General features: G+C 45.8%; 2 protein-coding genes across 2 annotated transcripts in view; one reads left to right on the forward strand and one right to left on the reverse strand.

Moving 5' to 3' along the window:
* Positions 1–854: 854 nt before the first annotated feature.
* Positions 855–24766, reverse strand: part of CHD6 (chromodomain helicase DNA binding protein 6) — a 251204-nt gene continuing 227292 nt past the window's right edge. Inside the window, 3 exon segments of the mRNA XM_025216269.1 lie at positions 855–4864; positions 7254–7358; positions 9441–9560. Of these exon segments, the coding sequence (XP_025072054.1) occupies positions 3977–4864; positions 7254–7358; positions 9441–9560 (1113 nt within the window). The 3' untranslated portion in view covers positions 855–3976.
* LOC112552014 (predicted GPI-anchored protein 58) overlaps positions 23360–24766 on the forward strand; it is a 3694-nt gene continuing 2287 nt past the window's right edge. The window contains exon 1 of the mRNA XM_025216268.1: positions 23360–24740. Coding sequence (XP_025072053.1) covers positions 24495–24740 — 246 coding nt within the window. The 5' untranslated portion in view covers positions 23360–24494. The remainder of the gene's footprint in view (positions 24741–24766) is intronic.

The following is a 24766-nucleotide window of genomic DNA, read 5'->3' on the forward strand; positions in this document are numbered from 1 at the left end:
TAACTGAGTACTAACTATAATTGTAATGGCCAACTTCATAAGTTGGCAACTTATGGCATGGGTGCTGCATCAAGGCTGCAGAGACATTTGATCTGGCTCGCAGATGTGGACTTCAGTAATATCTGATGGTTGGGGCTTCAGCAACAGGCATTCAGTAGCAGGCATTTTCCCTAGGCCTGCCATGGGAGAAGCAGTGGTGTGGGCAATTTCCCCACGCTGCTGCAGGGAGAAGTGCACCAGTACCTGGGTACTACTGCCTGCCTCTGACACAAACTGAGTAATTTAACCCCTCAGCCTAAAGGGATTGCAGACTAGTCTAACTGTACTCCACTTAACTGTCCTGGAAACCTCCAAAGGAAAGCAGGTGTCACAGGGATGCTATTAAACTAGTCAGTTTGCAGCCTAGTTCCCCTCATTTTCAAGACTTCTAATAGCGGCCCAAAACTGATTATTGAAAGGGAAATGAAAATGAAAAGAGCTTGTCAGTTTCAAGGCTGAAACTGACAGCATTGTACTCTTCATGAACGCTTATATTAAATTCAGGTAAATGCTGGTAAATCATTAAATCATCAGCATTAAATTCAGGTAAATCCCTTCTAAGGCTTGAAGCTATGCACTTCAGTAGAGTATACTGTACACTTTATGTAACACTGTAACAAACGCTGCAGTTCATCTTATGCCTAGACTAATTGGCTTCTGATACCTGAAATTACTCTGGGTCACAATTGTAAAGATTAAGATAAGTGAATGTTGTACTGTGAAACCCATTTGATGCATGTTTCTGTTTATCTACTTAGCCACTTGTAAAATGGAATTGATACCTATTTTTCTGAAGCATGCAATCCTTAGATTGAATATTATTTCAAGCATTTATTTGGCACCTACTAGCATGGTACAAGTTTTAAATAGAGACATTCAAGATCTCAGTAAAAGATACCAAATACCCTCTCCTTTTCTGTTGAAAGATGCTGTATAAGTGCCAAGGGTTATTATTGGTTCTCCTGGATTTTATCAATAGTTTTCTAGCCTTCCACTGACTATTTTTAATGAAGAACCTAAGCACAGTTGCCACTGAGCTAGTTGCATTTAAACCTGTCATGTAACTTAGACTGCTCCATTACATTAGTTCTTCAAGAACATGGGGAGTTAAAGTGTGAAAAATTATACTGAAAGCAGCAAAGGCTGACGGATACAGCTGAGGTCTTAGTCTGGTAAACTAGTTCAGTTTATTTAAAAATGTGTGGATCAACTGCAATTTGTCATCCCCCAAAGTAAATAATGCACAACCCCTTGGCTCACATGAGGAGCAACCTTAGAGAGAGGGATGTTATGTATACAATAGCTTTTGATATTGTTCATGCTGAGAAAAAGGCAAGTAACGTTTAAGCACTGAGTCAAGTGAATTAAACATTCACATGTATTTGCTGAAAAATTTATATACATCTGTAGCAAGGCTCTGCCAAGTTTGAAAGATAAGCATAATCTAGTCACTAAATTAAAAAAATAAAAATCTGACTTTTAAATCTTTTGTTTTTTAACCATGTTCAGGATCACAGACAATTACTTTTTTTAGCACATTTGGTGAAGAATGTATGTTTGTGTGAGTGCCAATGAAAACTGGTGAAAATTTGGCATCTTTTCTGTGTATGACAGAAAGTAATAAGAAGCAATTTATGCCTTATAGTGTAAATAAATCACAGAGTATCTCTATGATTGCAAAAAGGGCCACACACAATAGCAGTCAAAAAGAAGCCTAAACACTCAGAGATTTAAGATACACATTTGATAAGTAAGAACAAGTAAAGAGCATGCTGGCTAGTTAAAAACATTTCATTTGCAATCCTGTTCCTTACGAGTGAAACCCTGGAAAAATAACCATCCCATACATGAAATGGACTCTGCAGAGATTTCTATATCCATTCACAGTAAGGCTTTGAAGATATATAAGTTTTATAGCTTGTGTATTTTAAGAATTTAGGGCAAATACATGTTCTTCTACTGAATAAAAAGAAAGTTAGTACTTAAAAGGTTCAAAAATATATCAAGTGATTTTTTTACATAAATAAATTATATTGATTTTGGATTTGACAGCTGAAAAAAAACCTTTCTGCTTCCACTGGAGGCAAAACTGAACAAATGTTAGTTAAATAGCGATAGCAGCATTTCTAAGAAATCTGTCAATAGCAATACAGTATCTATGCTACAAAAGTGTTATTAAATAGAATAAGATTTAATTCTCTGTGGTTCTTTTTGCATTATGATTGGTTACATATTTTTAAAGAATGCTTCCAATCCAATAAAATGGGAATAAATTCCTTGAAGATATAAATGTGGCTTGCTGTTAGGCCATGGGTAACAGACTTCTTTGAGATGCTAATTTTATCACGTACATAATTTATAATCCCAAATGTATAAAAGACAATGACAAAAAGCATCATAAATAAATAATGCAAACTGAAATAGTTATGTCAAAACATTTGGACCATTAGATAAATTAGCAAAACTGTAACAGAAAATAAGTAAAAAATACAGTAAATAGTGACAACCAAATGTGAAACAAATTACTAGCATGCTTTCAACACCCTCAAATAGTCTGCCATCTCATTGCTGCACCACTATATGTTTATTTCAAGTCACAAACCATGAGCTGCAAATAAGAACAAGCCCAAGTGAAAGAAAAATTAAATAGGAGTGAGGAGAAAGAGAACTAACAAGAGTAGAACTTTGGGAGGTTGATAGCATGAAAAAAACTGTTAATTTAAAATGCATACTCCAGGAATATTTACCAATAAGAGTACTAGGAAACACTGCTTAACAGCAAATAGAGAGGAATGGAAAGAAGAAACTGAAGTATGCTCTTCACAGTCTAACTCTAAAAGGAGGAGAATAAGCTCACACTTTGAAAAACCTCAACAGTCCTTTTCAAAGACATTCAAAAATGTAAAGCTGGTCTACAGCTCCCCGCTCCCCCTTGTTTTTTGAAGACATTATTTCTGGGAGAGGTAGGAGAAACATTAAATGTTAAAAGAAAAAAACAGAGCCTCAGTGTTCATACAGGAACATTAAAATCAGAGTGACCTGTTCATAGCTGAAACAATAACTTTACAGTTCTTTTAATGCCATAAATGAGAACTAAATGTTAGCAGAATGGTGAAGTAACTGGTAGCGATAGGTGCATTAACTGCAATAAATGACATGCAAATATGCAAAACCTTCTCAGCTCAAGCTGAAAAAGTTTTTGTAACGAACAAGGAAAGGGCAATTGAAATTCCACTTAACAAAAAACCAAACGTTGGTTTTAAAAAAATATAGAATAATGTCTAAGTAATATTTTCTTTTGTTGTAGTTTCTCTCCCAAACTTTGTGGGGCAAGGGAAAGAAATGATATCATTACCAGTTATGCTTTTTTAAAAAGAAATCAATATATGGATTTTCAAACATTAGTTATATACTTCTGTCTATCTACTATTCTAGTAACGAGGGTAAAATAGGGAAATACTTTAAACCAAAATACACATTAGTAGCACTTATTATAACTGTGCTTTTTACCCCCCAATACAAGGTTTTTCATTCAGAGTCACTCTAAAAAGGAATGCCCTTGTCTGCATTTAGATCAAGAGATAAGGACTTTCTTTTGCTCTTTTTGCTTCTTCTTCTTCTCAAATAAGTGAGCAATTTGGAGGCCTAACCAAGTACTGGAATTATTATTGTTGTCTGGGATAAACAACGGAACACAAATTCCATGCCTCCAGTCCTACCTAAACAACACTGTTTATCTAATAAAGTGGCAAGACCCTGCAACTATTAACATATGTTATGTCACCATAGTTTTTTTTACAGGGAGTTAGGTAGATTATATTTACTCATGGAAACACAGGTTTTATGAAGGTGAAGTGGGGGCAAGAGGGTAAGTAACAAATATTTATGGGATAAGAAACTTACAAGCCACAATCTTTTTCTTAATGAAACAAAAGTTCTAATTTGTATTAATTTCTCTTGACTCCGTCTCTTCCGCTGGTACATCATGTTCTTTCTCTGTTGACAAAGGTGGCGTTTGCTCTATACAGTTTTGACTGTTTGTTGTTTCTTTTTCAGAGAGCACAACAGTTTCTTGTTCTGGATTTGCTGATTCCCCTTTAGTTTTCTTCCTCTTCCGCTTCTGGCTTTCTAGGTTTGTCACCTCAGAAAGTCTGGTTTGCTGTATACCTGGCAATGCCATGCCAATACTGGGTGAAAGAAACATTGATGGATAGATCAGTCCAGGGGACATTCCTGGTATAAGAAATGGATTAAAAGCTACAGGACTACTGGTTGTTATTGCAGATTCTGTCTGATCAGAAAATGAACTAGGACCAGGCTTGTCTTCAGAAAGAGTTTCTTTTTTCACATTTTGGCTACTCTGTTTGTCCTCAGTAGCTTTTTCTGCATTTGATGTACCATTTTTTGTGCTTGTTAACAAACTTGGAGCAGTTGAAGTACAAGTAGTTGTCATTGGTGGGTTGAGAAGCCCTCCAACACCAAACATTTGTGGTACGCTAGCCATACCTGGCAACATCATAGGCAACATACTCAGAGTGCTTTTGACATCCTCACCAGCAGACACTGCTGCAAATCCAGCAGGAAACCCCACCAGACCAGTTAAAGGGATGCTTTGCATGTTTCTCATGTTCTGAAGTCCAACTACATCCATTCCAGCAATAAGTCCATTCATGAATAATGGTCCCATTCCTGAAGAAGAATCTGCTATAACACCAGGGGCTTTAATCAATTCACTTCTGGGCCTCCTCCCCCTCCGGCGAGGCCCAGTGTCTCGGAGCACAGGTTCAGTCAGGATACGATTAAACTTGCTTTCTGGTATGAATCCCTGAAAATGAAACAAAGAAAACAAAAATACCTAAGAGTTATTACCTCAAAGAAAGCTCAGCTTGTTGTCATATGCTTATATCTGTGTTGCTGATGGTATCAACATACAAACACCTGTCTGTATGATTCTGAATATGGGTTTGAGAGGATCAAGAATTGTCATCAATGGGATGCTGCTAGTGCAAAACATCCCTCCCACCCTCATCCTAATATGATGCAGCCAGAGTGTCAGAAACCTCCTGGGGAGATGAAGAAATATTTTTCATCCAACACAGAGAGTAAAATTTCTGTTTTTCGTGAGCATGTACTTTCATGCTGAGAACTGACATTCTTCATGAGAGGCAGCTCAATCCAGGGGCTTCAATACTAGAAGAAAAAGTTTACTTTTTCAATTTTAAGGCCAACTTAGAGCTTTACATAAGAGCAAAGCTACAAAAGATGCACATGGAAATAGCATACATGCATATTGTATGGTGCTCACCCTTTATAGCTTAAACTATAGCTTTACGGTCATTAAGGCTCTTTTGGACACCTAGACATAACGGATGTGTACACAGATACTAACTTTCTGACAGTTCAGCCAACTTAATTTCTTTAAGTCGACTTAACTGTCAGAGTATACGCACATATGTGGCACAAGATAACATACCTCCAAGATGTATGATTTTGAGTTGCATTAGTTAAGTTGACTTAGCTCATAAGATGGCTACCACCACGTCAAGGAGCTGTACACGTGTATGCTCCAATGTGACTTAGCAGTTAGTTGACATAGTTAAGTTACCTTATTTTAAGTCAACTTAGGATGTGTGTACGCACCCAACAATACCAAACACACTGCTGTGACTGCATCTATTTAAATTAGGAAAAAAAGTAAAATCTATAGTGTAGTAATAGACATCTGTCATCCACCATTAGTATCACAAACTTTTTAATATCTTCCTCTTCTTCTTATATTGTTCTGATTTTTATTGTTTAAAATAGCAAATAGGTTTGAAATAATGGATTTTCATATATGAAACATTCTGCTTTGAGACTTAATCTGTAGGAGCTCATACAATGCATTTGTCCTGTGAACTGAATAAAAATATATTGAAAGTTTACATACCACAACTACTGCACAAAAAACATAGTTTTTCTACTCTGCCTCCAAATGTGCATGTGAATATCTGTACAGGCATATATGTACACCTGGACTTTGCAGGTACAGAGACCAGCTTGTGCTAACATTTGCTCCTTCCCTTTTAATAGTTTAACATCTGTGTGCATGCAAGTGTAATAATTCTTAATATGAACTCACAAAAAGCATGGAACCAATGGGGCTTGGGGGAAAATGCTAACAAACATGCAAGTGTTAAAGATGCATACTAACATGCAGGCATAAGTGAAACTGCCTGTCAAAAATGTACACAAAAAACTATCAAATCTGAAGTCACCATAATGGCTTGTGCAAGACAGAGGCTGCACTGGATGCTTACTACTCTGGCTGGTGGAGCTAGCATCATTCTGGATATGCAGTGCTCTATTTCTTGAGGAAATGGAATAATCTGTTGTTTTCCAGTGTCGATTAAAAGCAACTTGTAGAGCAGACAAACCTTCAGACTGACCAATATCTCCTCCCACCCCCTTAGTCCAGCATGAATATCATGCACAACTCTACAAGCAAGAAGATGGTGAGTAAGAGAAAGAAGTCCAAGGGACAAGCCATGTGCAAACAGACTGACCCTAACTAAACATCAGATGAATGTCTTTGCCATCTCTGTCCAAGAGAGGTATGAGCTACTAGGAGCTCTCACCCATGTCAGTCTTGTGCTCACTAGAATAGTCACTCACTTTAGGGATAGGAAAAAATAGGCGACAAATTTTGAGAAAGGTTCCCCTGCTACATTGAAACTTTAAGGCATTGAGACCTGCAAATGAGGGACTTGCACACAGAGTTTACAGGAATCGATTTAGAGGCTGGGCTGAGGTAATTTTGATCATTTGATCCATTAGGTCACACCTACACATTCCTTGTACCAGTAACCCTCCCCACACCTCACATATATAATTGTTCCTCTGTCTGGTGTTTTGTCTACTTCTAAATGTCCCAAACTTCTTAACATCTCACTGCTAGGCAGATTTTCTTGTTATTTAACTGAAACTTATCCTTTCACTTTTTAATTACTTCTAAATATTCCTCTCCTTTTTCTGTCTACTCATCGCTTATTTGCAGAGTGCTCAGGTCCTCCCTGAGATGCCACTCAACCAGATATAATCCTGTAGATACTCCCTCCAAGATTGGAAGATCTTGCCTTCCAACTCAGAGAACCTCACTGGAAGAAAGGGTGTGGGGATGGAGAGGAGAAAGAGAAGATGATATGATACAGATTTCTCCAAAAGCTCTAACTTACTGAAAGCTTAACAATGTCAGCCCAGTCTGCTGCAACAGCATACTCCAAGTGTGCATCAAGCCACCTTGGCAATTCCTTCAATGCTGGTGCCATGGCTCCCCCTAACTATAAAACAGTAAAAGGATGACCTCTATTGCAGAAAGAGTTATGCAAAATAACACAAGAAATATGATTACACTTCTAGGCATACACATAGCTTAGGTGCAGTTGTCTTCCTGCTTGTTGCTGGTATTGCTACTCAGTGGCACTTGGTGGCAATGGTTGCTCTTACAGAGCAATCTACAGTCTGGCTATTTTGATTTTGATGTAGCTCAACAATCCAGGTCTCTCACATAGATATTGTATGGGATCTAGGGGGACATACAGCCCCATTCTGCCGCTATTTAGTCATTGAGAGGAATGAAAACTTTGTAGCTTAGGCATGGAACTAGGGCTCAGCCAGGAACCAAAACCCAGTTTCCTCTACCAGTGACTCTCTGTGTGACCCTGGGCAAGTCTCTTTATGCTTTGGTTCCCTATCTGTAAATGCAAATAAGAGTACCTCCTTTCTTGTGATGAAAGGAGCTGGATTGCAAGGGTCTCTTGCTGCCACCAGCAATATGATTCAACTCTTGTCTGGAGGGCAACTTAGTCTCTATGGGCCATTTTTTGCTTCTACCCTTTTTCCCCTGCCCCTTAGTTACTACTGCCAGTGAGACAACTAAGTTGTGATAATGGTGGCCTTTTTGAAGGGTTAGTCAGGAACTAGACAAAATCACCAATTCATTTCACACAGGTCCTCCAACAGCCATCAGATGGCAACTTTTGCACAGGGAAGCACAATGACAACTGCTCCACTATCTAATTCACTATTTTATTTTTAATCTGAGGTGATTATTTTTAAAAACTTACTACCCACCATTAGTCAGTCCTTGGGTTTATTTTACAAAGGAATTTTATGAGCAAGTCCCATTAAGGTCCCTAATCACCATAAAGACTTAATAAAAAAACTAAACTGTGTGAGATTTTTTTCTCCTTCTTTAACACAGGAGTTTTCCCTAAAAAAGAAAAGCCAATGATCTTGACTTTGGGCTATTTTTTAAAAATACCTGAAACAAGTGAACAAATACACTTTCAAACCTTCCCATTGCCTTTATACAGCACTGTTCTGTATAGGACTCTGAAAGTTATACAGTTCCTCCACTTCTCAAATGAAGAACAAAATAAAGACATTTGCATCATATCAGAGTATTGCAATTTGTGAAATAATACCAGGAATTCACAGGTAAGGTACAACTTTGAATTTTAAGCTGAAGGCTGAATTGCTTTGCTGTTGTGGGACCTGTGTGTTTTGGCTGTGCATATTTAGAAGTCTTTCTGTACTCTGCTGAGCAATGATTCTTAATTTGTCATGGTCCTCGTGAGTTACTTGCAACAAAATAATAAATAAAATAATAATAAATAATAAAACATTGTTTTATTATTTATCTCTAGTCAAAAAATAAGCGAAAGCTAAGAGCTAGCATTTCTGAAAGATGCCTTGAGCCTAACAAGGGTGCTTTGAGTCTAAAAGGGTTGAGAACCACTGCTGTAGAGGCGGTTGCATATTTTTAGTAGATTTACGTCTCCCTTGGCACATGTTATTCTGAGAATGGTGTAGATCACAGCTATCCAACTGGCAGTTCATAGGCCACATGCAGTCCTTGAGGGTTTAATTTGTGGTCCTCAGGCTCCTGCCCAACTGCTGCTCTACCCTATCACTGGCTGCAGCAGCAGCCCAAATCTCTGCAATCCCCTTCCCTCCTCTGGCTTCCACTTCCTGCCCCTGTCCAGGGGGTGAGGTGGATGACACAGCCCAGGGTGCTGGGGGGAGCCCGCAGCCTGAAGTGCCTGCACAGTGCACTGCAGTGCAGAAAGAGAGCTGAGGGTGGGAACTGGAGCATCCACATGGCACAGTGCAGTGGGGAGCACCTGCACAGGGTGAAGCCTAGGGGGCCCATGGTCCACACTAGTACAGTCTGTGCAGGATACGGCTCCTAGCCACTTAGAAGCTGGATGGTCCTGGTGTAGATCAATGTGTATATTTCAAAATTTTGTTGCAATTCTATCTACTTCTCAGAACTAAATATATTTCCTGGGCCAACTGAAGCTCTGATTAAGTGTTTCAAGTCAGAACAAGGACAAAGCACAGAAAATGCTTTTGCTTACCCTCCGTCCTGTACCTGTATGTACCACAGGTACTCGCTCGTCCCCTGTGAGTGAGTTTATGTCCAATTTGCTGGGGTCTTTGCAGCGTTGCCTCCTTTGTTTGGGCTTCTCTGAAAAATTCTGGAAGGCAAATAAGAGTATTAATGAGGATGGAAGGCTAAAAACACTGTGGATGAATGGCAGATCAAACTTACAGCCTGAGGAGAGTTCCTGTATAGGTCTTGGAAGAAGCAGGTCCTACTTTTTGGTTTTGCAGAGACTGCAGTTTATTTTCATGGATATGAATATGCTCTTGGTTTATCTCAATGCAGACCAGAGGTATCAAACATATAGCCTGTGAGCCAGATCCAGCCCGCCCAGATATTTTATTATGCCTGATAGGCTACTGGTGGGCTAAGTAGGTCACAGCTGGGGTGGGAATGTGGTCTGTCGCAGAATCCAGGGCACTAGTGGACATGTCCATCACCAGCTGGGGGATAAGCGAGGGCTGTGCAATACAGTCTTCAGTCACTTTTCAGTGCCTGGCTCCCTGCTGCTTGTGTGCCTCTGTCACAGCAAGTGGCTGCCTGGTTCACAGCCGCTTGCCCCACTCCCATTGCTGCTGCTGTTGTGGCTGCTGCTGTAACCGCAGCCATGGCTGCCAGCTGCCCCATGCTCCACACAAGATCTGGCCCATGAGAAGACCTGTGGGTCCAGATCTGGCCTGGGGCCCAACATGAATTTAGCACCTCTGAGGTAGATTAACTACACCATCTCTTGCTATTTTCTCTCCACATCAAGGAATATATTCTTCTTCCAAGTTCACAGCACAAACTTTCACAGATCCTTTTAAAAAAGCTCAGCCAGAATTTGAAAAGGTGAAGTACATTTGTACATGCCATAATTCATGACTCTCTCTCCCTCTATCTGCTGACCCTTGTTTTATACTTTGATTGTAAACTTTTTGAGACAGCCACCATCTTTGTGTTTTGTGTTTCTACAGTACTGAATACAACAGTATTGGGAGCCAGGAGCGGAGAGGAGAGGAGGGAACTGGGCATACGTGCGTCCCTGCACACACGTGTGCCCCCTTACCTGACCGGAGGTGGAGGCAGACACAGCAGCGGAGGCAGCAGCGGGGGCAGCAGTAGCTGATCCCCTCTAAGGTAAGTGGGGCAGAGGGAGTCAGCACAACTGAGCCGGATCTGGAGGGGAAACCCCCCGGATCCCTTTTAGTTGACCCAGTAGGGAGCCGCGCTCCCGAGCCACGCATGAACAGAGTGCACAAACAGGCGCGCTCTGTAAGGGCGTGCTGGTGTTTGTGCAGGTGTTCGCACAGGCGGGCAAGCAGGAGGGGCCAGGAGAAAGTCTTCGGTAAGGGAAAGGCGATAGCACCATATCAATAAATAAAAATGGTGTGGACATGAGTGCTGGTATGGCCCCTGCCTGGGGGGCAACGCCTACCCGGGGCTTCTCTGAGGCCTCCACCCAGACGGAGCCCACGGGGGGGCTGGTGTCACCCTGCCCCCTGGCCTGTGGGGGATGCCCGGGGGGGCTGGGGGGGCAGGGAATGGGGGCCCCCACACCAATCCTGCACGTGTCCATCTTAGGGCCCTGGAGGGGCAGGTGAGGGAGCCCCAAGAGGAGGTTAGCAGGCTGAGGGGGATCATTATGAGGATGAAATTGACGGGTATTTCCTTTCCCTTCAGGGCCAAGCACCAAAGGAAGAAAAACCCCAGGAGGTGCCCTCCACAGCCGAATGGCAGAAGGTTCCGTCCAGAGCCAGGGCTGCTCACAGTGGTGCAGTGCCAGCTCCCTCAGTCCAGCTGGGGAACAGGTATGAGGCCCTGGCGACATTGGAGGAAGAGGAATGTGAGGAGGAAACCTCTGGCGAGGCGGTCACTCCACGCACAGAACAGGCTGAAGGAGGCAAATTGACCCGGAGGAAGAGACACCGGGTACTTGTCATAGGTGACTCTATCCTGAGAGGAACAGAGTCCCACCTGTCGCCAGGATCCCATGACATGCGAGATCTACTGTCTCCCCGGAGCTTGGATTCAGAACATGATGGAGATAATCCCGGCCCTCATCCGGCCCACTGATTACTACCCCATGGTCCTAATCCATGTGGGTACTAACGATGCAGCCAGGAGCAGTCCAGACTGCCTGATGAAGGACTACCAAGCGCTGGGGGGCAAGCTGAAGGAGACAGGGGCAGAGGTGGTCTTCTCATTGATCCTTCCAGTGAGTGGGCGTGGAAGACGCTATGAGACCTGCATCTGGGATGTCAACTTGCGGCTTCGGGAACAGTGTCTTGCGGCGGGCTTCGGCTTTCTGGACCATGACCCTCACTTCAGAACAAGAGACATGCTCGGGTGGGATGGGCTTCACCTCTCCCCCAAAGGTAAGCGTGTGTTCTTTTCCAGGTTGGCTGATCTCCTCCGGTGGGTTTTAAATTAGGCACGTCGGGGGAGGGGGAGGCAGATGACCAAGGAAGCCACAGAACACCAGACCAAGAGACACCCACAAGAACAGCCCAGCCAAGTCAGGTGATGAGCACAAGAAATACCCAGGTAAGAGACAGGGGCCCAGACAGTCCAGGGATTGTGGGGGAGGTGCATACACCCTCAGGAGGCCTTAAATGTCTCTACACTAATGCTCGCAGTATGGGGAACAAGCAGGAGGAACTTGCCCTCCTGCTAGCTAACACAAACCCAGACATAGTGGGGCTCACTGAAGCTTGGTGGGCTCCAATGCACGACTGGGTGGTAAACATCAAGGGCTACAGGCTGTACAGGAGAGACAGAACAGGGAGCAAAGGTGGGGGTGTAGGGCTCTATGTCAAAGAGCAATACACATCCTCTGCAAAAAGCACTGGGTCGGTGGTTGGGCAGACTGAGGTGCTCTGGGTCAGAATACAAAGGGGTCGGGAGAAAGGGACTTAATGGTGGGGGTTTACTACAGGCCACCCAACCAGGGAGAAGAGCTGGACCAGGAATTCTCAGGTCAGCTCGCAGAGGCAGTTAAGTCAAGGGACATGGTTATCATGGGTGACCTAAACTACCTGGACATCTGCTGGGATGACCAGTCAGCCAGGTCTGACCGCTCATGTACGTTCCTAGCCGAGTTACAGGACCTCCAACTAACACAGGAGGTGCACAATCCCACCAGGGGAAATGCTTTGTTGGACCCAGTCCTGGCCACGGTCTGGTGAGGGGACTGTGGGTGCTCAACCACCTGGGCAATAGCAACCATCACCTACTGGAATTTACCATCCAGCGCAGGGTGTTAAAGGCCTGCAGCAAGGCAGCAGCCCTGGACTTCAGGAGGGCGGATTTCAATGAGGTAAGGAGACTAGTCAGGGAGGCACTGGGTTCCTGGAGGGGAGGGGAGTTGGGAGTCCAAGAAGAGTGGTCGTTCCTTAAGGAGACAATCCTCCAAGCCCGGAGTGTGACAATCCCCATGCGAATCAAAGGAGGCAAGCGTGCTCAAAAGCCCCCATGGCTCACCAAAAGCATCCATGAACGCCTCAAAGCTAAAAAGGAGGCATACACCCAATGGAAGGGAGGGGCCATCACAAAGGTGGATTATACCTCCTTCGCTCGAGATTGTAGGGGGCTATTAGGAAGGCTAAGGTGGAGATGGAACTGGGACTAGCGACCCGGATCAAAGATAACAAGAAATCCTTTTTTAAATACATAGGGGATAAAAAGAAGGTACCAAATAATGTGGGGCCTCTGCAGGACATGCTTGGTAATCTGGTGGTAGCACCAGGCAACAAACCTAATCTCTTTAACAGACTCTTTGCTTCCATTTTTCTGAGCAGGGACAGGGACATCCCTCCCACTGGGATACTGGACGAACCCAGGGGAGGCACAGCCAGGCCTAGGGTCAGTGCAGACCTAGTCAGGGAACTTCTGGAGGGACTAGATGTGTTCAAATCAGCAGGTTCTGACAATCTCCACCCCAGGGTGGTTAGGGAACTGGCAGAGGTCATTGCAGGACCCCTGGCACAGCTTTGCAAGCATTCATGGTGCTCTGGTGAGGTGCCTGATGACTGGAAAAGGGCCAATGTGGTCCCCATTTTCAAAAAAGGGAGGAAAGAGGACCCAGGAAACTATAGGCCCATTAGTCTTACCTCGGTCTTGGGGAAGCTCTTTGAGAAAATTATCCAGGAGCACATCTGCAAGGGGCCAGCAGGGGAGTTTATGCTTAGGGGCAATCAACATAGGTTCATTAGAGGCAGGTCCTGTCAAACCAACGTGGTGGTCTTCTATGACCAGGTCACAAAAGCCTTGGATGCAGATGTCATGGTGGACGTAGTCTTCCTGGACTTTAGGAAGGCCTTCGACACTGTCTCTCACCCCAACCTCATTAAAAAATTTGGTGTCTGTGGCGTCAACACCTACACAGTCAGATGGGTTGCAAATTGGCTGGACTGCTGCACCCAGAGAATGGTGGTGGACGGGTCATTTTTGACCTGGAGACATTTGGGCAGTGGGGCTCCCCAGGGCTTGGTCCTCGGGCCCGCACTGTTCAATATCTTCATTGGCGATTTGGACGAGGGGGTGAAAAGCACCTTGTTCAAGTTCGCAGATGACACTAAGATGTGGGGAGAAGTGGGCAAGCTGGAGGAGGGGGACAGGCTACAACTAGATCTCAACAGGTTACAGAGGTGGGCGGATGAGAATAGGATGGATTTCAATATGGACAAGTGCAAGGTGTTGCACCTGGGGAGGAAGAACCAGCAGCATATCTACAGGGTGGGGAACTCCCTTCTCATCAGCACAGAGGCAGAAAAGGATCTTGGAATAATTTATAGACTCCAAGATGAACATGGGCCGCCAATGTGGGGACGCAGTCAGGAAGGCTAACTGCACCTTGTCATGCATCCACAGATGCATTACGAGCAGGTCCAAGGAGGTGATCCTCCCCTCTATGCAACACTGGTCAGGCCGCAGTTGGAGTACTGCATCCAGTTCTGGGCGCCGCACTTCAGGAGGAATGTGGCCAGCATTGAGAGGGTCCAGAGGAGGGCCACTCGCATGATTAGCAGGCAGCAGGGCAGGCCCTACGAGGAGAAGCTACGGGACCTGAACCTGTTCAGCCTCCACAAAAGAAGGCTGAGAGGGGATCTGGTGGCTGCCTATAAACTTGCCATAGGGACCAGCAGGCAATGGGAGAGTCCCTGATCCCCTGAGCACTACCGGGGGGTAACAAGGAACAATGGCCATAAGTTGACTGAAAGTAGATTCAGGCTAGATATTAGGAGACACTACTTCACTGTCAAGGTGGCTAGGAGCTGAAACCAACTTCCAAGAGAAGTGGTGCTCACCCCTACCCTGGGGGTCGTCAAAAGGAGGCTAGACAGACACCTAGCTGGGGTCATTTGACCCCAGCATCCTTTCCTGCCCATGGCAGAGGGTCGGACTAGATGATCTGCTTAGGTGCCTTCCGACCCTACCAAATATGAAACTATGAAACAGGGTCCTGGTCCACTACTGGGGCTCCTAAGTGATATGGTGTAACAGGGGGGCCTCCTCGGGGCCTGTCTACTAGTGGTCCCACCCACCTGTTATGGGCCAACTGCCCGCCTTCTCGCCTGCCATGCCTTGTTGTTAGTTAATTGTTGTTAATTAAGTGGGAGGCTGCCCATTTTATGCCCCGATGCCAGGGGGTGCTATCTGTGGCTCCCTTCCTCCCCTAACCTACAGCTGGTATTTGTAAATTCCTCTTTATGTTGGGGTCTCAGCCACTGTGGGCCTACCCCTTTTTTTCTCTAGCTAGGCCTGTCAGTCAAAACCCCCCAACTAATCAGGGTTCAACATGCAAACTCTAGCTCTCAAAAAAAACCTCATTCAGGCTCCTGCCCCTCTGTGGCGCTAGGGTCTACTCACCCCCTAAATACTGCACCCTCTCTGGTGCTGGGGTCAGCTCACCCCCGAATACTGTGCCCTCTCTAGTGCTAGGGTCAGCTCAGCCCTGAATACTGAGCCCTTTCTGGCGCTGGGGTCCCCACACTGCAGTGGGCCCCCAATGAAGCCTCCTCCTTCCCCAAATAGCCTCACCCAAACCATCGGTGTTAACATTAAACAAGAGAGTCAACATGCCTGCTTACTTTAGATGATCATGAGGATGGCTCAGGGCATGGTGTAGTCTTCCGACAGAAACTGCAGCTGCAGCACTGTAGTCATTAGGAGTCCACCTCCCGGCTGCCCCTTTGGCCTTCTCCACTTGCCATCTGTAGGGTCCTGGCCTTCCTCTTCCTGTCACCTGACTGGCTGGCAGGGCTTGAGCCTTAACCCCTACTTGACCAGCCAGCCATGATTAGAAGGTTCTGGACTTAAAGGGACCACCCTGTTTCCTGTTACACCCCCCCCTTCTCTCTTGTCCAGGGTCCTTCTGTTTCCCCTAGCCCCTCTTCTTCCTCGTATTGTCTCGAGAAGAAATCTGCACTTATATTCTGGATTCCTGGGTGATGCTGTACCTCAAAACAATATGGTTGCAGACTAAGGGCCCATCTCATCAGTCTAGCATTGTCCGTCTTCATGCTCTGTAGCCAGCGTAGATGTGCATGATTGGTGATCAGCATGAACCGCCACCCTAACAGATAATACCAGAGTGTTTCAACAGCCCACTTAATCGCCAAACACTCTTCCTTTATCATGGCGTAATTCCATTCCGGTGGGTGTACTTTCCTACTTATGTAGGCTATAAGGCGCTCTTCTTCTCCTTCTCTCTGGAACAACACCGCTCCAATAGCCACATTTGATGTGTCGGTCTGCACCAGGAAAGGTTTATTAAAATCCAGTGCATATAGTAGGGGCTGCAAGCATAGTGCATCCTTCACTGCTCAAAATACCTTTTCCGCATCCAGCATCCATCTCACCTTGGTCGGAGCCCCCGCCTTTATCATCTCCATCAAAGGCACTACTAAGTCTGCAAAGTGAGGTACAAACCTTCTATAATAACTAGCTAGTCCCACAAAAGCCCTCACTTGTTTCTTGGTATGAGGAGCTTGATACTTTCGCAATACCTCCACCTTGTTTAACAATGGTCTCACCTTCCCGCTTCCTACTAGGAACCCAAGGTATTGTGTTTCATCTTTCCCGATCATACATTTCTTCAGATTGGCTGTCAGCCCAGTCCTTCTCAAGTCTTGCGTTACTGCTGTCAGCACGGTGAGGTGTTCAGCTCAGTCTTCAGTGTATATAATAATCAGTTTAAATAATAATATCGTCTATGGAAGCCGTGGCGTACCCCCCATGGGGAGCCAAAACTCTGTCCATTAGACATTGAAATGTAGCTGCGGCTCCATGTAATCCAAATGGCATGCACCGTAACTGGAAGAGGTCCCAAGGGGTGGCAAATGCTGTCTTTTCTTGATCTTCGGGTGCTACTGGGACCTGCCAGTAACCTTTTGTCAGGTCTAAAGTGGAAATGTAGCGAGCTTGCCCAATGTTTTCCACCAGTTCATCTACTTTCAGCATCGGATAAACATCAAACTTAGCTACTGCGTTTACCTTCTGGAAATCGATACAGAGACAAAATTTTCCATTGGGCTTGGGTACTGCTACGATGGGGCTCCGTCAGTTGCTGTGGGACTCGCATATGATGCCTTTCTCCAGCATCACTTCAATCTCCGTTTTTATCTGGCTCTGCAGTTGCTGTGGAATCTGTCTCCAGTTCTCCTGGATCACCTGGCCCGGTGGAGTTTTTATCTGGTGTACCACACCCTGAACTTCCCCAGGAGTTTCTTGGAATACATCTCCATATTCCCTGACTAGCTTGGCGACCTGTCTTCTCTGCTCTTCAGATAGTCGCAGGACCAGTTCTATGTCACCCGGTCCACTTTCCTCTGTCAAAGAGGGTCCCAATTCTAATTCCTCGGGATAGTTTCATAGTAGTAGTTTCATAGTAGCTAGGGTCAGGAGGGACCTGAGCAGATCATCTAGCCTGACCCCCTGCCACAGGCAAGAATGAGTGCTGGGTTCACAAGACCCCAGACAGGTGATCATCCAACCTCCTCTTGAATTTGCCCAAGGTAGGGGCAAGGACCACTTCCCTGGGAAGTTGGTTCCAGATTTTGGCCACCCTAACAGGAAAATATTGCCTTCTGATCTCTAACCTAAACCTATTCTCCATCAGCTTATGACCATTTTTCCTTCTCACCCCAGGTGGTGCTAGGGAGAAAAGGGCTCTGCCTATTTGCTGTTGATCTCCCCTGATGAGCTTGTAGGCAGCCACCAGGTCCCCCCTCAGCTTTCTCCTGCTGAGGCTGAACAGGTTCAGGTCCTTCAGTCTCTCCTCGTAGGGCCTGTCCTGCTGCCCTCTCACCAAGCGGGTGGCCCTCCTCTGAACCCTCTCCAGGCTGGCCACATCCCTTTTGAAGTGCGGCGCCCAGTACTGGACGCAGTACTCCAACTGTGGCCTGACCAAAGCTGCATATCCCTTCATCCGACCAAAGTCGGATGAAGGGCTAGGTACATACACTCTCGCTCTTCCCACTTCTTCAACACATTGACGTAGTATACTTGCTTCTTTTTTTGTTTATCTGTCTGATGCACCTCAGTCTACGGGCCCCGCTTGGCATATAATTTCATAGGGTCCCTGCCACCGGGCGAGTAACTTACTCTCATGGTCAGGCAATAGAACCAACACACAGTCCCCCAGGTCAAACTTCCTTTCTTGTGCACCTCGGTTATAATGCCTCACTTGTCGTTGCTGGGTCTCTCTGAGATTTCCTAAAACCTTGCTCCGAGCTGCTTCAAGGCATTCGCGCAGTTGTATTATGTATTGGGTCAAAATCTGATCTTTAGTATGCTGTTCTTCCCAACTCTCTTTAATCAAATCCAGGATTCCCCTTGGTTGCCGGCCGTACAATATAGTTCAAAGGGTGAAAACCCAGTTGAGGCCTGGGGTGCCTCTCTTACAGGAAACAACAAAGGTGGTATCCTTTTATCCCAATTCTGAGGACTCTCGACCACAAACTTCTTTAACATCTGCTTCAATGTCTGGTTAAAACACTCCACGAGCCCGTCCGTTTGGGGATGATATACTGTTGTCTTTAGGTGTTTAATCCCCAAAGCTTTACTCACTCCCTCAAACACACGTGATGTAAAATTTGTTCCTTGGTCTGTCAGCAGTTCTCTAGAGGGTCCCACTCGTGAAAATATTTTCAATAGCTTGTTTGCCACCTTGGGAGTGGACACTGTCCGCACTGGCACAGCCTCCAGGTACCTTGTTGCATAATCCAGTAAAACTAAAACATATTGGTTTCCAGTGCTGCTTCTGGGAAGTGGCCCCACGATGTCCACCGCCACCCGCTCAAAGGGAACCTCTACCAAGGGCATTGGATTTAAAGGAGCTTTTGGAGGGTGCCTTGGGTTCACTTTTTGGCACATGGGACATGAAGCACAATACCTCGCCACTTCCCACAACAGTCCTGGCCAAAAAAATCTTGCCCAAATGCAAGCTTTTGTTTTGTCCCTGCCCAAATGTCCGCCCATAGGGAGCTCAGGAGCCACCTTCAATAAAGCCCGTCGATATCGTTGAGGTACCAGCAACTGTACGACCTCCCCTCCTTCAGGCTTCCCTTGCTCAATTCGGTACAGGTGATCATTTCTTACCTCGAACCTGGGTGTTGTCTTCATCAGCTCCGGTCGTAATACCTCACCATTTCATTGAGCCAGGTGTTCCTGCCAAGCATACCGAAAATCTGCCTCCCAACTCTGCTCCAACTGGAAATGTGTCCCCTCCCACAAATGTGCGACATCCACCTTTTATTTGGCCTCCTCTTCGGGAGGAGGTTGTTCGGTTTCACCCACGAATCCCTCAGCCCTCAGATCATCTTCCCATCCAGCCTCAGGCTTCCTAGTCTCCCAGGGCCTCCAACAGCAACTTTCTCTCATCTCAGTCCCCTCCCTTTGCCTCACACTGGCTATCTCTGTCAACAACTCTGGCCAGTCACAGCCCAGTACTACTGTGTAGGGTAAGCGCTCAGCGACCCCAACTCGCAAATGGTGGGTCCTATCGCCTACTTGTAGGATGACCCCCACTCTGTCGACTTCGATGGAATCCCCGCACCAACACTGCACAATTACATGGTCCGCTACTTCCCTCTCTCTTGCCAGTAACACGTCGCTCTGCACCATGGTCTGCAATGAACCCGAGTCCAGCATAGCCCATACCTTTTTTCCCTCCATTGTCACTTCCACCGTCAATGCAGGTGGCTCGTCTCCCACCTCAGAGTCAACTCTGGCTCTGTAGCCACACATCCCTACCTGAGTTGTTGATTGCAGGTGGATGCTCCCGGTCATGTTGGCTAACAGTGCCTGTTGTCTTGCGGCTTGATCCTGTAGGCCTTGTGTTATTTGCCATAGCCGATCCGAGCTGCTGTGACTCTGGTTCCGGGACTAGCGTCTGCTCTCATTTCTCTAGTTTCTTTATGGACCCAAGGGTTCTTTTCCTCATACGGGCAAACCAGGGTCCTATGATGCATACTGCCGTATGAAATGTTCCCGGCCAATGCACCATTGTAACAGGGGGGCCTCCTCGGGGTCAGTCTACTGGTGGCCCCGCCCACCTGTTATGGGCCATCTGCCTGCCTTCTCGCCTGCCACACCTTGTTGTTAATTAATTGTTGTTAATTAAGCGGGAGGCTGCCCATTGTATGCCCAGATGCCAGGGGGCGCTATCTGCGGCTCTGTTCATCCCCTACACCGCAGCCCAAGCCTCGCAGATGGTATTTGTAAATTCCTCTTTATGTTGGGGTCTCGGTCACTGTGGGCCTACCCCTTTTTTTCTCTAGCTAGGCCTGTCAGTCAAAAAAACCCCACTAATCAGGGTTTGACTCCCAGGCTCTAGCTCTCAAAAAAACCCTCACTCAGGCTCCTGCCCCTCTGTGGTGCTGGGGTCTACTCACCCCCGAATACTGTGCCTTGGTGCTGGGGTCAGCTCAGCCCTGAATACCGTGCCCTCTCTAGAGCTAGGGTCAGCTCAGACCTGAATACTGTGCCCTTTCTGGTGCTGGGGTCCCCACACTGCAGTGGGCCCCCAATGAGGCCTCCTCCTTCCCCAAATAGCCTCACCCAAACCACCGGTGTTAACCTTAAACAAGAGAGTCAACATGCCTGCTTACTTTAGATGATCATGAGGATGGCTCATGGTGTAGTTTTCTGACAGAAACTGCAGCTGCGGCACTCTAGTCATTGGGAGTCCGCCTCCCGGCTGCCCCTTTGGCCTTCTCCACTTGCCATTTGTAGGGTCCTGGCCTTCCTCTTCCTGTCACCTGACCAGCTGGCAGGGTTTGAGCCTTAAACCCTACTTGATTGGCCGGCCGTGACTGGAAGGTTCTGGACTTAAAGGGACCACCCTGTCTCCTGGTAACAGGGTTAGGGTTCCCTGTTACATATGGTAATATATAAAATTGATTCTACTGCTTCTGATGCAAACCCTACCCTAACCCCTCATCAGAGTGAAAGCCTGGAGATGGAGTGTGAACAAGTGGTTACTGCACAGGCCTGTGTGACAAGACTCTGGAATTCTGTGCTGAGCTCTGGCACTGACTTCAACTGACCTCAGCAAAGTCCCTTAATCGTGCAGTTGGTCTAATAAAAGATATCCCATCTTATTTGCCTATGTCCTTAGACCAACACGGCTACAACCAACAACCTTTAATTGTTCAATGTCTATGTTTCTACATGTAGAAGGCGAGCAAAACTTGTAAGTTCTATAATGTTTTCCCACTTTCCAAGTCAGCTTATTTGTGACTTCCCCAAAACTAGCACTTCTCACTTTTCATTATGGCATGAGGCCTATGACACCCTAGCCCCTAAGGAATTGCTAATGAAACCTTGTTTATTGTATGTTGTTCAGCTTACCACACTTCTGACATTCAAATGGGAAATGTCCTGGTTGGTCCCTTCTAGTCCAGGGGTCAGGACTACCCACTAGCCTAGCTCTGATTGTTCTAGGAGACATATCTTCCACAACTTCTTTTGCAAGATAATTATAGAACTCACCATCAGGAACAGTGTCTGGATAAACAGTCTACATTTTCCTTTGCTTAATTCAACATGTTCTCTTATTTGTAATATTCTATTATGTACCACGACACCATGCTAATTACAGACCGCTGTTCCTTCAGAGTGCAACTTATATAGTTCTATTTCCTACACTGAATATAGTTAGTCCCATAAAATGTGTGCCAATGCACATGTATGCAAGCAAGAAAATTGCAGAGATTCATATGAAGACGAGGCAGGAAGGGAGCTTGAGAGATCATTCAGTCCAGCTCCTTGCTCAAGGCATGGTCATCCCCATCTAAACCATTCTAGGCATATGTTTATCCAAACTGCACTTAAAAACTTTCAATGACAAAGATTCCACAACCTCCCTACATAATCTATTCCTGTGCTTAATCATTCTGGGTGCATCTACACATTCTGTTAAAGCAACGTGATAAGCTCCATCGCAGTCAGCTCCCAGGTGCAACGTCTGTACATGCGCCTGGGACCACAGCAGTTTGAGATGAGGCAGAGAAGCCCTGGGCTGACAGGGGGCCTGAGGGGTCAGCCCTGGGCTCCGAGTGGCAGCGGCAGGCAGCAGAGGGGCTGGCTGGGGTGTGAGGGTCCTAAAGTGTGGGGTTAGGCATCAGGTAGGCCCTGCACTTTAGCATCCTTATGCCCCAGCTAGCCCTTGTCACCATTTACATGTGCCTTTCAGTACATATAATTACCCCATTGTAGAACAGTACTGTCCCCAACAATACTATCCTATGGTGGAGTTAATTAATTTACTGACCCCTAATACTGGCACATGTATAGACAGTGACATTTTACTGCAGAGCTAATTAGTCAACTCCGCAGTAAAATGCATGCTTAGACGCACTCTCTGAGTTAAAAAGTTTTTAATATGTAACCTGAATCTTGTTGATTGCAGTTTTAGCCTATTACTTCTTGTCCTGTCCCTCAAAATAACCAATCCTCCTGCTCTTTATAACGTCTTTTTATATTTGAAGATGTATCAATGGCTCAAAGTCTAGTTGGCAGTCAGTATCAAGTTGAGTGTCCCAGGGGTTAATCCTGGAACCGGTTTTGTTCAATGTCTTCATCAACAACCTGGAAGATGGCCTACAGTGCACCCTCAGCAAGTTTGTAGATGACGCCAAGCTGGGGAGAGTAGTAGATACGCTGGAGGGTAGGGCTAGGATTCAGAGCATCCTGGAGAAATTGGAGGATTTGGCCAAAAGGAATCTCGTGAGGTTCACCAAGGACCAGTAAAAAGTCCTGCACTTAGGACAGAACAATCCCATGCACCAGTACAGGCTGGGAGCTGACTGGCTAAGCAGCAGCTCTGCAGAAAAGGGAGGCATTACAGTAGGGGTTACAATGGACGATAAGCTGAATATGAGCCAGGAGCGTGCAAATGTTGCCAAGAAGGAATGCCAATAGCATTCTCGGCCATATTGGTAGATGTGTTGCTAGTAGAGCAAGATAAGTGATTATTCCCCTCTATTCAGCACTGGTGAGGCCACATCTGGAGTAGGGTGTTCAGTTTTGGGCCCCCCACTACAGAAAGGATGTGGACACATTGGAGAGAGTCCAGCATAGGGAAACAAAAATGGTGAGGGGGCTGGAGAACATGACTTTTGAGGAAAGACTGAGGCAACTGGGTTTATTGAGTCTAGAGAAGAGGAGACTGAGAAGCGACTTAATAGCAGCCTTCAACTACCTGAAGGGGGGCTTGAAAGAGGATGGACTGTTCTCAGTGGTGGCAGATGACAGAACAAGGAGCAACGGTCTCAAGTTGCAGCAAGGGAAGTTTAGGTTAGATATTAGGAAGCATTTTCTCACTAAGAGGGTAGCAAAACACTGGAACAGATTACCCAGCGAGGTGGTTGAAGCTCCATCCTTGAAAGTTTTCAAAACATGGCTAGACAAAGCTCTGGCTGGGGTGATCTAGTTGGGGATGGTCTTGCTTTAAGCAGGGGGTTGGACTAAATCCTGAGGTCCCTTCCAACCCTAACTTTCTATGATGCTATGATTCTATGTATGAAATTCCTTCATCCTTCTCTTCTCTATACTCAGTAATCCCAGTTCCTCATACATCCTGATTTCTAGATCTCAATTTTTTATTGTTACTCTCCTCTATACTCTTTTCAATTTATTCACATCTTTTTTAAAGTGGAGTGCCCACAACTGGATATTGTAATCCAGGTGAGGCCTCACCAGTGCCAAATACAGTGGAAGAATTTCTTCCAATGATTTTCATATGACACTCCTGTTAACAGATCCCAACTTGAAATGACCTGTTTACAACAATACTACACTGCTGACTCTTATTCTGCTTGCAGTCCTCTATAGCCCTCATGCCCTTTTCTGCAATACTGCTGCTTTGCCAACTGCTCCCATTTTGTATTTGTGCATGGACCTAACAAAAAAAGGAAGATGGAAACTGAGGAATTCCTCAGAGAAAAGTCCTAAAACCCTGCTTACAATGAAGTGATAGTGCCTCTTTATTCAGTATTGATTAGGCCTCATCTAGAGTATTCTGTACAGTTTTGGGCTTCACATTTTAAAAAGGACATGAAAAAGTCAGAGATGGTCCAGAGGTGGGCAACAAACATAATAAAGGGCTTGTAAATCATATAAGGAAAGGTTGAAAAAAAAAGGCATGTTTAGCTTGCAGCAAAGGTGTTTAAGAGGGGACATGATGGAAGTCTTTAAATACCTGAAGGGCTACCATAAAAAGAGGGGAAAAGCCTTTTCTCTCTTGCTGCAGAGAGCAGAGCATAGACCAATAGTTGAAGTTACAGCAAAGTAGGTTTAGATACCAGGGGAAAATTATCTGTTAGAATTGTGAGGCAGCGGAATAGACTGCCTAAGAAAGGTATTTCCTTCTGGATTTCCTTTCCTTCTTGGTGGCACTCAAGAAGAAGCTGGATAAGACACTAGTCAAGTAGGTTCTAGGAGTAGCTATGTCTGTGCTTTGCATGGGTATTTACCATGGTTCTGGACTTTGCTGGTTGTCACAAGAGGCTGAGAAGTAGTTTTTCAGCTGTCATGTTACTATATGTGCAGAGGGTTGAGGGGGTTTGTTCTCAGATGCATTAGGTCAACGCTTCCCAAACTTTTCCTCAGCATGACTCCATTTCCTCAGCATGGCCCCTCACTCCCACCTTGCAGCCCCCTAGCCCTGCCAGTGCTCCTTACTCCCAAACCTCAGCCCCCGACCCGTGCAGGTGCCCTAGAACCAGGGCCCGCAGCCCTCTCCCCACCCCCGCAGCAGCATCCGAGCCCCAGCTGCTGCCTCCAGAAGGCAGCAGCTGCTGCAGCTGGGGCGGG

The sequence above is a fragment of the Alligator sinensis genome, unplaced genomic scaffold, assembly GCF_000455745.1.
Source record: "Alligator sinensis unplaced genomic scaffold, ASM45574v1 scaffold338_1, whole genome shotgun sequence".
Taxonomy (NCBI): Eukaryota; Metazoa; Chordata; order Crocodylia; family Alligatoridae; genus Alligator; species Alligator sinensis.